At 47.5% G+C, this 15092-nt stretch overlaps 1 protein-coding gene across 1 annotated transcript in view; it reads left to right on the top strand.

Annotated features, from left to right (window-relative positions):
• The window catches only part of LOC124717023 (esterase FE4-like), a 115224-nt gene that overhangs the window by 64660 nt on the left and 35472 nt on the right, over positions 1-15092 (top strand). The window contains exon 5 of the mRNA XM_047243676.1: positions 1944-2143. Coding sequence (XP_047099632.1) covers positions 1944-2143 — 200 coding nt within the window. The remainder of the gene's footprint in view (positions 1-1943; positions 2144-15092) is intronic.

The raw sequence follows: 15092 nt of genomic DNA, 5'->3' as shown, positions 1-15092 counted from the left end.
AGGCAGGATTCGAACCTGCGACCGTAGCGGTCGCGCGGTTCCAGACTGAAGCGCCTAGAACCGCTCGGCCACTCCGGCCGGCATTGGAATAGGAAACGGAATGACCAGCAGCGGTAGAAAGCATCAAACACTTTGCTGTAGACACAGCTGCAAAGGCAGATTATGTGGTGCACATGTAGATTTAGTTGTAGATGCAGATTTAAAAGTAGATGTAGATTTCCATGCAAGTGCAGGTGCAGACACAGATGCAGATGTAAATATTCATGCAGATAGTGATGCAGATGCAGATGTAGATGCAGATATTATTGTAGATACAGATGTATATGTTCTAACATTCTGCGTGGTGTCTGTTTGATCTAAGTCGTGTCTCCCTACCACTTTCGCGCAACGACGCTCTGAGGGTGTTTTTTAGGGAATTGATTAGTTTGAACCTGGGAGCTGTTGCTGGTAAGGAGACGCCAGACCACACATGACATGTAGAGTTCAGTAGAGTTCAGTGAGACTAGCGATGATATAATCAAATACTTAATGATTTCAGCCTCAGCTCCACTGCACTCCCTGTAAAAGAATCTTAATACTAACTAAATTTAGTGGAAGGCGTTCAAGGCTTTTCTATTTTTAGTTAGCTGATAAAATAACGTCGAGAAAGTAGTTAAGTTTACTATTGGAATTTTTATTCTACTCACAAAACATTGTTTATAAATTGCACTATTGATAGAAGGAAATATTTTAATTCAGGATGATAAAAACCAACTGCGTTCAACAAAAATGTGAACGAATGTTCCCTGAATGGGTTTCTAAGTTCTATAATTGATCGAAGGATGACCTTTGCCACATCACATCTGTAATCTAGGTTTAAGTTAAGTTTCATAAAAGAGAAAACTATCAAAATGGTCTACAGTGACCCTCAATTATCTTTAATTACTTATTTAACTTGTCGTAAATTACAGTGGGTGATGTGGCTTCTCAATAATTATATAACAGAAAAATCATCGCGTTTCAGATTTTAACTTCTAATAGCAAATGTGAATACCACGAAGTTTAATTGACGATCGACACTAGTATTACGTAAAAAGGGGATGTAACAGATGAGACTTCTGCAGTTCTGAGTGCATCGCGTGCGTTCATTACCTTGTCGGTGGTTAGTCAGCATCAGGGGGCGGCGGGCGGCGCAGTTCCACACACGTCGCCATCTCGGAAGAAACTCCTCTCTAACTTCTCCTTACTACAATTTACCGAAGTTCGTTTAAGAAAAGCTATCTGGCTGTGTTTTCAACTGACCAATCAGGGTCTCAATGTTAACCTTAAGCTCTGCCTACAAAAATTCTGTCTGTCCAATGAGAAACGTTATAATTTTCATAGTGGGGCAATGTTTTTAATGTTTGCTACGTAACAGAGACGCGTACAGTCTCACACTAAAACATGCAGCTGGTGTGGTCCTTTTAGTGTTATCGTAAGATCTATACTGTTCTTCTGGAGGGCTCTATCTTTTAACATGGGCTGGAGGTGGTCTTGGCGGTCGGCTCCTGTTCTCGTTTTTCCCCTCGGAACTGCGTCTGTCTCACGGTTGGAAGGTATGACATGCATTTAGGCGTTCTTGTGTTAGTCTGTGGTATTCCATTTGCTCACTCGTTGATCGTATTACTTTGGTTAATTTAATGTCAGGATTTATTCAGAGCTATGTGACATACTGCCGGATTTGCTATCATGTCAGGGTTTTCATGGTATTGGATTTGCCCGACACCTTACAATATAGCTGGAGATGTAGCTGTAGATGTAGATGTAGATGGTGATACAGATGTATCTAGAAATCCAACTGTAGATGCAGATGTAAATGTAAATGTGGATGTAGATGGTGATGCAGATGTGTCTATAAATGCAACTGTAGATGTAGATACATAAATGTAAACGTAAGGTCACTTTAGCAGCTTTCGGTATGGCAGGTCTGTTCCGGAGAGCCATCGCCCAGAGTGGAGTGGCGACCGGAGATGGGGCGTTCACGAAAGACGTGCGTGCGAGGTCCTTCTTACTGGGAGAGCACCTCGGCCTGAAGACGCAGGACTCCAAGGAGCTGGTGGAGTTCCTCAGGAAGCAGCCTGACAGGCTACTGCAGGAGAGCGCCCTATTCGGCCGTACAGAAGAGGTACCGCGCCACATTTCAGTGTCAACAGTGTATGCACCTCTCTCTCTCTGTGTGTGTGTGTGTATGTATGTTATGTGTGAGTTTAAAAAAGATATTTCATAATGTGTCACCAAACTTATTTTTTCTGAGACTCGAGGTCTGAGTGTGGAGGAGAAAATACAGTAGTCCTTCGTCGTTATTGTAGGCAAGTGCCGTGTAGAAGTAGTTCGCCTTTGCCTTCCTCCGATGTTTTATAGCATGTCAAGTGCACATCGTGCCGTGTCGATGACTCTGATAATTGTTTGTACATTGCACTGTGTTTTTGTTGTGCCAGCACATAGCCTGCTGGTCTCAGACACTACCAAAGGGACCACCACGTCTAAAGGCCCCAGTCGATTAATGGATCAACAGTGCCACATCCCCTCATTTCATGAGATTCCTTGAGACGTTTAGAATTTAATCCAGGATATCAGCGTAAACACTGGTCATCAGAAACTGTACACCATCGTATGTCCATATGGTTGCGGGGCCTCGGCTGTTCATCTTTCAGGCCTCCAAATTTCCAAACTGTTATTTTGTGGGCTATCTGTTTCGGTTATATATTACGCCATCTTATTACGTGTTGGAAGATTCCAATCTCAGTTCTGGTCAAAATAGGGGCCAGCATTCAGAGACTGGTATCTGTAGATTTTTGATACAGCCATCACTTAAACATCATCGTCATCACCGTCATTCATTAAGGCACCATCCCTGCCTCCTGTCTATATAAATACTGGCAGTGAAAAATTTCCACCACCATGATTCGAACTGGCTTACCACCGAGTCGCGTGCCACTGCACAGATGAGCGTTAGTGACCTCGTCTATGGAGGCGGGTTTTTCTGAGAATGCTCTGATAATGTTGAAGTCATCGCTGTATCAAAAATTTACAGACACCAGTCTTTGAGTGCTGGCCCCTATTTTGACTGGAATCGATGTTGGAATCTTTCTACACGTCGGTCAGGGGGCCTGACTATGGCATGATACATCGCCGAAACTGGTAGCCCAATAAAATGTTTGCAAATTTAGACAGCTAAAAGATGTTTGATTTGACATTCTTTGAGCCACCATCTCTGCTCCCCTGGCCGTGTAAATACTGGTGGTAATAGTTTTCCATCAACAGGATTCAACTTACCACCGACACGAGTGCCAGCACGCAGGTGGGCATTAGTGACCTCGTCTACGGAGGTGGACTCTTCTGAGAAAAAGAGTAAAGAAAATTTCGCCTGCTCTGACTTCCCATCTCGATTCCTTGCACACTGGAAACACAGAAGCGAACAGTACAAAATCAGCCACTCCTAACAGACATGACGCTAATACCGTGTAGCACTCTCTCTTCCCTTGATAATGACCTCAATCCTGCGAGAAAGAAAGTTCGCAAATATTTTTCAGGTACGCCTTATCCAGCTAAACCACTCATTAAGGATCAGATCCCACAGATCTAAGAAATATTGGGCGTGTGTACATTCCTACGGACATTAGAGGACGTTTCCTGTGGGATTAAGAATGAATGGTTTAGACCACCAGTCTAGGTGCATAAGGGACCCTGATTGTCCATCAAGCCACGTACGCACACTATGTGATCAAAAGAATCCGGACACTCCCAAAAACATACGTTTCTCATATTAGGTGCACTGTGCTGCCACCTACTGCCAGGTAGTCCATATCAGCGACCTCAGTAGTCAGTAGACATCGTGAGAGAGCAGAATGGGGCGGTCTGCCAATTTCACGGACTTCACGTCGTCAACTGATTGGGTGTCACTTGTGTCATACGTCTGCTCGCGAGATTTCCAACACTCCTAAACATCCCTAAGTCCGCTGTTTCCGATGTGATAGAGAAATACAAACGCGAAGGGACACGTATAGCACAAAAGCATAAAGGGCAATCTCTTCTGTTGACTGACAGAGACCGCCAGCAGTTCAAGAGAATCCTATCTATCCAGACCGCGACAAAGGAATTCCAAACTGCATCAGCATCCATTGCAAGTACTATGACAGTTAGGTAGGAAGTGAGAAAACTTGAATTTCAAGGTTGAGCAGCTGCTCATACGCCACACATCACGCCGATAAATGGCAAACGACGCCACGCTTGGTGTAAGGAGTGTAAACATTGGACAACCGAACAGTGGAATAACGTTGTGTGGAGTGACAAAAAAATGGTTCAAATGGCTCTGAGCACTATGGGACTTAACTGCTGTGGTCATCAGTCCCCTAGAACTTAGAACTACTTAAACCTAACTAACCTAAGGACATCACACACATCCATGCCCAAGGCAGGATTCGAACCTGCGACCGTAGCAGTCGCGCAGTTCCAGACTGTAGCGCCTAGAACCGCTCGGCCTCTCTGGCCGGCGTGGAGTGACAAACCACGGTACACAATGTGGCGATCCGATGGCAGGGTGTGGGTATGGCGAATGCCCACTGAACGTTATCTGCCAGCATTTGTAGTGCCAACAGTAAAATTCGGATGCGCTGGTGTTATGGTGTTGACATGCTTTTCATGGAGGGGGCTTGCACCCGTTGTTGTTTTGCGTGGCACTATCACAGCTCAAGCCTACATTGATGTTTTAAGCACTTTCTTGCTTCCCACTGTTGAAGAGCAATTCGGGGATGGTGATTGCATCTTTCAACACGATCAACCACCTGTTCATAATGCACGGCTTGCGGCAGAGTGGTTACACGACAATAACATCCCTGTAACGGACTGGTCTGCACAGAGTCCTGACCTGAACCCTATATAACACCTTTGGGATGTTTTGGAACCGCTTCTTCGTGCCAGGCCTGACCGACCAACATCAATAGCTCTCCTCAGTGCAGCACTCCGTGAAGAATGGGCTGCCATTCCCCAAGAAACCTTTCAGCACCTAACTGAACGTATGCCTGCGAAGTGGAAGCTGTAATCAAGGTTAGGGGAGGGCCAACACTATACTGAATTCCAGCATTACCGATGGAGGGCGTCACGAAGTTGTAAGTCATTTTCAGCAAGGTGTCCGGATACTTTTGATCCCATAGTGTATCCGGGCGTAACGTTGCGAAGTGTTATGAAATGGAACGATCATGCAAGAATTGTAGTAGATAATGCGAATGGTCGATCTCGGTTGATTGGGAGAATTCTTGGAAAGTGTGTTTGATTCATAAAGGAGACAGCGGGATCAGTGCTGTAGTACCTCTAGAGTGTTTCGGGTCCACACCAGGTGGGATTGAAGGATGACAACGGAGCAATTCAGTGGTGGGCTGCCAGCTTTGTTAGTGACAGGTTTGACAGACTGGCAAGTATTACAGGGATGCTTCAGGATTTCAGGCAGGAAGCCCTGGAAGGAAGGCTACATTTTCTTCGAGGAACTCTATCGACAAATATCAAGATGGTATCTACACAGTACAAACGTAGTGTGTGGCGATTAAGTTGGGAATGTGGGTCTCACCGGGAGCGTGCAAGGGATAAATCCCTGCAGTCACACTATCCTCTATGACCTCGGTGGCTCAGATGGATAGAGCGTCTGCCACGCAAGCAGGAGATCCCCGGCTGGAGTCCCGGTCGGGGCACACATTTTCAACTGCCCCGTTGTGTGGTGGGGTTGATCTGCTATTCTGTTATTCTGTGCAACGGATTAATCTGTGATGTACCCTTTACCCTGTGGCTCCTGCAAGATGCAATTTCCACCCTCACACTACTACGGAAGTCAGACAGACGCTCCTAACGTTCTAAAGAGAAATGCCTGAAAAACTTTCAGCAATAAATATCTTCTGGAGTTGTCCACTGTAAGGAAATGACACAAAAAGATTTCTTACGTAACTAGTGGGATACTTGGGTACTGGAGTAGTGCTAGTTAGTGTAAGAAAAACATAAAACTAATGAAAATTATTATTTATTTTGCAACAATTCTGAGAAATCGGAATGGCACTTTTAGTTACGAATTGAACAAGTTATATCCTGGTTCTTTTCGGAATATCAAGTTACCTCTCAAGGATAGGATTCGCAAATGAAATTTCTATACAAAGTTTAAGATTGTTATTGACTTGGCAGAATGGCTTAGAAGTGCTCCTACTCAACTTCAATAATTATCCTTTAGAATGTTGCTAGGTACGGTCGAGGCTGTCGTGTGTGAAATGCAGTGAAGTATACTGTTGTGGAGGAAATATGGGGCTCACAGTAGCTGTAGCGGACAATAGCGGAAGCTGCGATGACTGCTGTCTGCGCCGCTCGCAGCTGACAAATAAGATAACTCTCGTTCTATCTGGATTGACCTCCGCCAGTAAAACTCTCCCTACGCCTTGATGAAGTCAGGGACTCCTATTCGCTGCTAGTCAAACTATTGGCATGGTACACCGGTCAGATAACCAGTCCACTGTGATGCCACTCAAAAATTCGCTCGCAGGCATTTAACTATAACTTGGTCTGTTCACACCGCACAATAAGTGTGTCGGCCAACACAGTGAAAACACTTAATCGCAAGGACTCAATACAGAGGTGCTCTCCCAGTGAAGTACTGAGGAGAGACTTGTTCCTCGCTCCATGAGCGACAGTGGAACGGCGCCTCTCCACGCCAGACGTCTGTTCCATTACTCCTTCAGCTCAAGGCGTCAGAAATATCGTCTGCCAATCAGCATTGCTCTTCCAAAACGGGAGAATGACGTTTCGTTTAAGGCGACCAATCCGGAAATTTGTAGTATCGGCGTTTGGCGTTTGTTGTCTCCCTGTGAAAATCTCTGAAACTGCGTGCTATGTGTAAAGAATGAGTAGGTTGGGCGCTCCCACACAATGTAGCGGAATTTGCTTTTAAGCAGAACACAGGGCCCTTCCCCCTTTCACTCGGGCACACGCTGTCTGCTCCAAGGGCGGCCGAGGTTGAGTCGTCCTCTGAAGGGACCAGCCTCCCGGTGTGTGGTCTGCCTCTCTTGAACGTAAAGCTCCTGTGACCGTCGTGTCTGGAATGTATGTGTGTACGCCAGCCTCGAGTATTTCAACCCCATGAATTCATACAACTTTGACTTTATCTTATCGAGTTCGGTTCGAATGAAGTGTCTTGATGTGCGGAATATGATTGTGAGGGCGGAATATGTAAGCAATGAAGGTCAGGAGACCACCACGTCTTACACTGTTGATGTCGGCAGCTTAGGGTCTGGATGTAATTATCTTTCCACTATTGACAAAGGTTAGAGAACCGGAATTTGAAGCTGGCTGCAGAACGATCTTACTGCCGCCAGCGAGCATTTAGTTTAAGGACTACGAAGACAAGATAAGAGGGTTCGTACAGAGGCATATAGACAGTCGTCTTTCCCTCGCTGTCTTTGCGAGTGCAACAGGAGAGGGAATGACTAGCAGGGGCCCAGTATACAGCGTGTGCACCGTATGCTGGCTTGTGTAGTATGTAGATGTAAATGTCCATAGGCGGTCGCGTGATCAGCCAGTACCAGTTCCAACCAGTCTATATCTCCACAGTGCTAGTGGACTCTTTTAACGAGGTGTCCAGTATTTTATCAGGTGAGCTGATAATCCTTTAGAGGAAACTAGCGGCGCTGCAAGTCCTTTTCTGGGCACAGTGTCGCCGTATTTTCTTGGCAACGACATGGCAAGGTCAGCTCTAAAAGAGACCTCTACATTGATGAGCCAAGTCCGCTCCCGGTAGCTCAGTTGGTCTCAGTTCGGCGCTAGCGGCCGTGCGAAGCGGCGGTCCGATACTTCCGCCTGTGCGGCGTGTGCGAGTTTTGTTAACTTGTGGACTTAGTCTGCGCGCGGGCTAGTAACAACGATCATGGCGAACAAGTACAGGAAGACTACATTACGATTCAATTTCTGCAAAGACTACGAACGACCAAAGGCTTTAGCAGTGGAGCGATTCATTCGAGAGGAAGTCAAGATACCGCCAAACGATATTGTCGGAATTCACCTGTCCATCATTAGTCCCACGGTGTATGTTAAGATGGTAAATGACGCGGCGTGTGAGAGAATTCTACAGGCGACAAAAGCAGATCTCCGATTTTGCCACGGTGACGGGAATGTCGGCACGGTTACTGTAGAACATGCTGGTCTGGGTGTACGGACAATACGTGGGTTTTTGAGCTGCCATTTGAGCTCCCGACTGACGACGTTATCGAGGCTTTTAAGCCATACGGCACGGTACATGATCACACAGCAGAACGCAGGACACAATTCACCACGTACCCCGCTCTTAACGGAGTGCGACAGATCACTATTGATCTTCAGAAGCATGTACCGTCCTATCTGACAATTGGTGGTTGTCGGGCGGTGGTGATTTACGATGGTCAACCACGTACATGTTCTGGCTGTGGCCAGGAGGGACACCTCAGGTCGAACTGTATGCAACGGCGGATTACGCAACTGCCTTCAGATGTGCGGGAGCCGTCGCCGGCGATGACAGTACTACCGATCACCTATGCCGAAGCCCTCACTGCGTCCGCTGATGAAGGAAAGGACACAGCCCCGATGGAAGATAATGATGGCACTCTCTGAAACCTTGTAGCAGACGTCGGGATGACAGAGGATGCTGCTCCATCGAGCATACAATCTACGGCGACAACATCAGATGCGACCCAACTCCCACCAAGCACACCGATAGTACACGAAGCAGTTCCAGCTACTACGGATGCTGTTCCGTCTGGAACGCACTCTGTGACGACAACATCAGTTTAGACCGAACTCCCGCCAAGTACAACGATGGGACTCGAAACACTTCCTGTTCCTACGGATGCTTTTTTGTCGGGCAGACGTGCTTCCCTACAATCTGAGGACACGGAAGGAAGGACACGCAAACAACGTTCCCCGAAAAGGAGGAAACGGCGGCGTCGCACGACATCTCCTAGGGATGACTCCCCTTGCCCCGACGACGATGTGCATGTGGACCAAGACGACACAACAGCCTCTACGACACAGGACGAGGCACTGGGAACTGTTCGATCCGACCCACAGCGGTCTGTCACATTGACGGTACCGGGACGTGGTGATGCTGAAGAGAAATCACAGCCAGTTGGCTCCCCAGACGCAGATGCTGTGGCTATGGACACGAATATATCACTGCCTGAAAAGATGTGGTATGACGATATTGAGGAGGCGCCGGACGTCATACAGAGGCAGCCGGCACTCACGAAGACGGCCTAACAATTGCTGAAGGTGAAGGGAGATGGGCGAGAGAACGTCTTATAACTCAGCCTTCAGCGCCGATGCAGGGAGATGTTGTTGTGGCGCCTAGACAGAGTGGGATTCAACGCTATGCGAACCGTATTGCGACAATAAATATAAATGACGTGCGTTCACCGGCCAAAAGACACCTATTGAAGGAAACGATTTGGGCATCTGATGTGGATTTTGCTTGGCTGCAGGAAGTCCACATAGCTGCACTCCCATACATCGCAGGCTGCCAATCCTATTCGTCACATGGAGATCGCAATGGGAGTGGGGTGGCAGTTAACGTGCGAGATGGCTTCCCAGTGGGAAACGTGTGTTATCTTCCGTCGGCCAGGGGAATGGCTTTCACGACGTGTGGGACACGCATCATCAATCTTTATGCACCGTCGGGAAATAATAGGCGGCGAAAAAGAGCGCGAATTTATGCAAAAGACATTGCCTCATTATTCCATAGACGTTATGAATGTGTAATAATTGGTGGAGATTTCAACTGTGTTCTCAGCCAGAAAGACCAATGGCCGCAAGCAAACATCAGCCAGGAGTTGCGAATCGTTGTCAACGACCCTGTACTTAGTGACACGTGGGAGTTAAGACATGGAGCTGCACCGGGATACACCTACGTGACAAGTCATTCGGCGAGCAGATTAGATCGCATTTGTATCTCACGGGCTCATGCAAATGATATCCAGGACGCCGAACGCTGGCCATTGGCATCACAGCGCTTACATCTGTACGGTGCTTCTTCCCCGTAGAGAGGTGCGGAACAGTAAGGCCCCGTGGAAACTAAACATTCAACATCTACATGATCCTGAATGCCGTCAACGGATCCTTGAGACATGGACGATGTGTGAGCGAAGGGTTGGAAGGTATGGTGGCTGACTTGTGCTAAACCGGCGCTTCGCCGTACGTTCATCTCATATACAGGGTGTTACAAAAAGGTACGGCCAAACTTTCAGGAAACATTCCTCACACACAAATAAAGAAAAGATGTTATGTGGACATGTGTCCGGAATCGCTTAATTTCCATGTTAGACCTCATTTTAGTTTCTTCCACCTACACTCAATGGAGCACGTTATCATGATTTCATACGGGATACTCTACCTGTGCTGCTAGAACATGTGCATTTACAAGTACGACACAACATGTGGTTCATGCACGATGGAGCTCCTGCACATTTCAGTCGAAGTGTTCGTACGCTTCTCAACAACAGATTCGGTGGCCGATGGATTGGTAGAGGCGGGCCAATTCCATGGCCTCCACGCTCTCCTGACCTCAACCCGCTTGACTTTCGTTTATGGGGGCACTTGAAAGCTCTTGTCTACGCAGCCCCGGTACCAAATGTAGAGACTCTTCGTGCTCGTATTGTGGACGGCTGTGATACAATACGCCATTCTCCAGGGCTGCATCAGCGCATCACGGATTCCATGCGACGGAGGGTGGATGCATGTATCCTCGCTAACGGAGGACATTTTGAACATTTCCTGTAACAAAGTGTTTGAAGTCACGCTGGTACGTTCTGTTGCTGTGTGTTTCCATTCCATGATTAATGTGATTTGAAGAGAAGTAATAAAATGAGCTCTAACATGGAAAGTAAGCGTTTCCGGACACATGTCCACATAACATATTTTCTTTCTTTGTGTGTGAGGAATGTTTCCTGAAAGTTTGGCCGTACCTTTTTGTAACACCCTGTAGAAGGGAGATGGCAGAATGGCGCCGCCGTACGACCGACTTTTATTCTGCAGCGCTGCGTGACCTGGATGATGGTCCGCCGGGACAGGACGTCTGGATCGAACGCAAAAGGATACAAGCTAAACTAGTGGCTTTAGCTGGAAACATCTTCAGGGAACCATGGTGCGCGGCAGATGTCAGAGATACGATAAGGCACAAGATTCCTTCCATGCACCACGTCGTGAATGAACGAAAGCACCGACGACGCGTTTTGGTACGGGAATTAATTACCCGCCAAGACCGAAGAGTGACAGCATTCGTCGACCATTACCAACACATCTATCGGGAAGAAGCAGCCCCTGTCGATGACCTCGACAGTATAGCCACGCACGTCTCCCGTGCACTGACGGTGGAAGCCGCGGGAACCTTACTGGAAGCCATTAGCTGTGAGGAAGTACATGATGCGATCGCACAAGGTGCGCTGAATCGGTCCCCAGGCATTGATGGGCTTCCTGCTGAATTTTACCGAGAGTTTTGCAACGAAATGGCACCGCGATAGACGGAAATGTACAACGAGATGTTAAATTCCGATGCGCCTATTCCACCAGTTTTTATGAAAGGCCTCTTGGTGCCAGTACATAAACCGAAGCCAGGGATTACGGTCACACATTATCGCCCCATCACCCTGCTTAATGCCGACTATAAGGTCTTTGCACGGTTGCTAGCGTTCCGATGTCGTATGTTAATTCGTAGCGTTCTCTCTCTCCAGAACAGACGACACCGGGTGGATCGGTGAATGTGCAAACAGCTACTGGCGAATGCCGTGATGTGATGGCGCTGGCGGAGGAGTGCCGGCTTAAAGCGGCGATGATGGCGGTTCATTTTGACACTGCTTTTGATAAGGTGCGCCACAACTATCTGTACGCTGTACTGGAACAAATGGGATTTCCAGACCGTTTTACTGGTCTCATTAGAAGGCTTTATGGGGGCGCACAATCCTTGGTACAGGTTAATGGGCGTATAGCAGGACTCATTCAAATTCGACGATCCATTCGCCAGGGCTGCCCTCTTTCGATGCTGTTGTTCGCGATAGCGTTGGAACCATTAATTGGGAGGCTAACAAATTCTCTTTCTGGGATGGAACTACGGGACTACACCTTCAAATGTCGTGCCTATGCGGACGACCTCCTGCTGCTCGTTCGTTCTGAGGAAGAGGTGAAGACGGTCATTGAACTGTTGTTGGGCCACAGTGTGACAGAGGGTAGTGCAGTGAACATGAACAAATCGGCGGCAATGCCGGTTGGAAGGGGCTTTACGCCGGAAGAACTCAATCAGTTTCCTTATGTGCAACGATTCCGCTATCTCGGCATAGACTTTACCTCATCTGTAAAACATACTGCGGCAGTTAACTACCGACGTATTTTACAGACAAGACGTACCATGGTCCGACAACATCTCCTACGGCGCCTTGATCCTTTGCAGCGAGTCGAATATCTGAACACTTACGTGATTTCTCAAATGGTGCATATTTCGCAGATCCTGCCCCCTACCACTCACGCTCGGACGTCGACTTCAGTCAGCACTAGGCTATTTTGTGACGATTGGGTCGCCCCTCAAGGTGCGATACGCAACGCTCACGCTCCCTACGGACAAGGGGGGACTCGGACTTACGAATGTTCACTGCCGAGCGACGGCGCTCCTTCTAGCCACGATGTGCAAGCAATGGCGAAGCGGGGGTGATTCCCTTACATCCCGCCTACTGGATCTCCTGGTGCCAGCGTCCCTCGCACCTCCGGTGGCGGTGGACAACATTACGCCACATTTTGCGCATGTATCAACATTTATCTTGGAACTTACAAGGGAACCTCCACATCGCACCCCCCTCAGATTTAGTTATAAGTTGGCACAGTGGATAGGCCTTGAAAAACTGAATCCAGATCAATCCAGAAAACAGGAAGAAGTTGTGTGGAACTATGAAAAAATAAGCAAAATATACAAACTGAGTAGTCAATGCGCAATATAGGCAACATCAAGGACAACCTGTGCTCTAGAGCGCCGTAGTCCCGTGTTTAGCGTGAGCGGCTGCCGTACCAAAGGTCCTTGGTTCAAGTCGTCCATCGACTGAAAAGTTTAATTTTTTTATTTTCAGACAATTATTATCTGTCCGTCCGTCCGATGCGAGGTAACTGCGCCGTAGTATGGGGACGCCACACCTAAACAAACATCGAAACACACGACGTCAGTCGACCACAGCGCACGGAAGAGAGAGTATTCCTGCTAACGAGGCTCCCTGGCTGGCAGTTGACTGTTCACTGCTTTGGACGAGAGTGCATTAAATACGTGAGATGTATTCCGTGGGCAATATGAATCCAGCAAATATAGCTCGCGACTTCAATAACAATGGCACGGTTTTGCGGTGCGGTCGCAAAGCACAGGCGCTAAACTTATTACAGTGAACAGAGACGTCAATGAACGAACGGACAAATCATAACTTTGCGAAAATAAAGAAAGTAAAATTCTCACTCGAGGGAAGACTTGAACCAAGGACCTCTACTTCCACAGGGGCTCACGCTAACCACGGGACCACGGTGCTCCTAAACTCGCACTGTCCTTTCTGTTGCATATCTTGCACATGGCCTAATCATTTTGTATATTTTGCTTACTTTTTCGTAGTTCCACACAACTTCTTCCTGTTTTCTCGATTGATCTGTGTTCAGCTTTTCAAGGCCTATCCACTGTGCCAACTTGTAACTAAATCTGAGGGGGGTGCGATGGGGAGGTTCCCTTGTTAGTTATATCATAGACGAGCTTCCGCGCACGAGACTGCCACGCGCGATGGATTTTTATGCTTGGCTGCTACGACGGATAAGTCGTAATGTCATTGAACTCAAACACCCCAAGTTGCATTGGCCGAAGATTTGGAGACATGTGCACCAAAAATTCCTTCCTACCTTCATTCGGGCACTGTGGTTCTCTGTCGCCTGTGGCAAGTTCAACACCAACCAACGGCTCCATGCAATTGGACTAGTGGACACTCCACTATGTCCGAAATGTCGCCAAGTGGATGACGACCATCACCGCTTAACTTGTAATCGCGGTGGAGGACGTCTGGCTGCTAGGAAGACAGATGGTGGCTTGCTACCTCCGTGTGATCCCCCAACATATTACATCTGCTTCCTTATTACATCCGGATAGTGACTACTTTCCGGCGACTAAATCACAGTAGATCATCTGGGTCAAAGGTTGGATGATCGCGTACCTCTATGGGGATGCAGCCAAGTCGCGACTTGACCTTTGGTATTTCTTGCAGCAAGCCCACAATGATGTTCGTAGATGGTCACACTATCGGCAAACCTTTGCCAACTACCTTCAGGCAGTCTTTCTCGACCCCCCACGCAGTTGGGATGTGCCGGGTGCAGTCGGTGTGCACGTTTGACAGCTGATAATGAACCTCACGCTTCTCTCACCACTCAATATGTAATGCACATACTACACCATCAAATGATCTACATGTTCCTTTTAACAGAGTGATCTTTATTGAAAACAAATAAATAAATAAATAAAACATCCCTGTTCCTTTAAATTTGTAATTTCTTTTACAATGATTTTTTTTCTTTTTTTGCAGAGGATGCATTTCATTTAGTGTAAAAAAAAAAGTGGTCAGTGCGAGAGAATGTAAATCCTAAGGGCCCGGGTTCGATTCCCGGCTGCGTCAGAGATTTTCTCCGCTCAGGGACTGGATGTTGTGTTGTCCTAATCATCATCATTTCGTCCCCATCGACGAGCAAGTCGCCAAAGTGGCGTCAAATCGAAAGACTTGCACCCAGTGAACGGTCTACCCGACAGGAAACACTAGTCACACGGCATTTATTTATTGATGAGCCGAGACATTACGAACATTGCCCCACCTCCAAGTTCAATGCCCCCTCATGGTGTTGCAGTCACGAGACGCAGTAAGGAAAGGATGTAAGCAGAATAGAGGCCAATGGGTCAATGGGCCACGAATGCGGAAATCCATTGATATTAACGGTTTCGAAAAAGGGGACATTGCTGTGGTGCTATTGCTGGAAACGAGACTCTCTGAAACGGTGAAACTGATCGCCTGTTGGCGTACTACTGT

This window comes from Schistocerca piceifrons, chromosome 9, assembly GCF_021461385.2.
Source record: "Schistocerca piceifrons isolate TAMUIC-IGC-003096 chromosome 9, iqSchPice1.1, whole genome shotgun sequence".
NCBI lineage: Eukaryota > Metazoa > Arthropoda > Insecta > Orthoptera > Acrididae > Schistocerca > Schistocerca piceifrons.
This window is presented reverse-complemented; position numbering and strand designations above follow the sequence as displayed.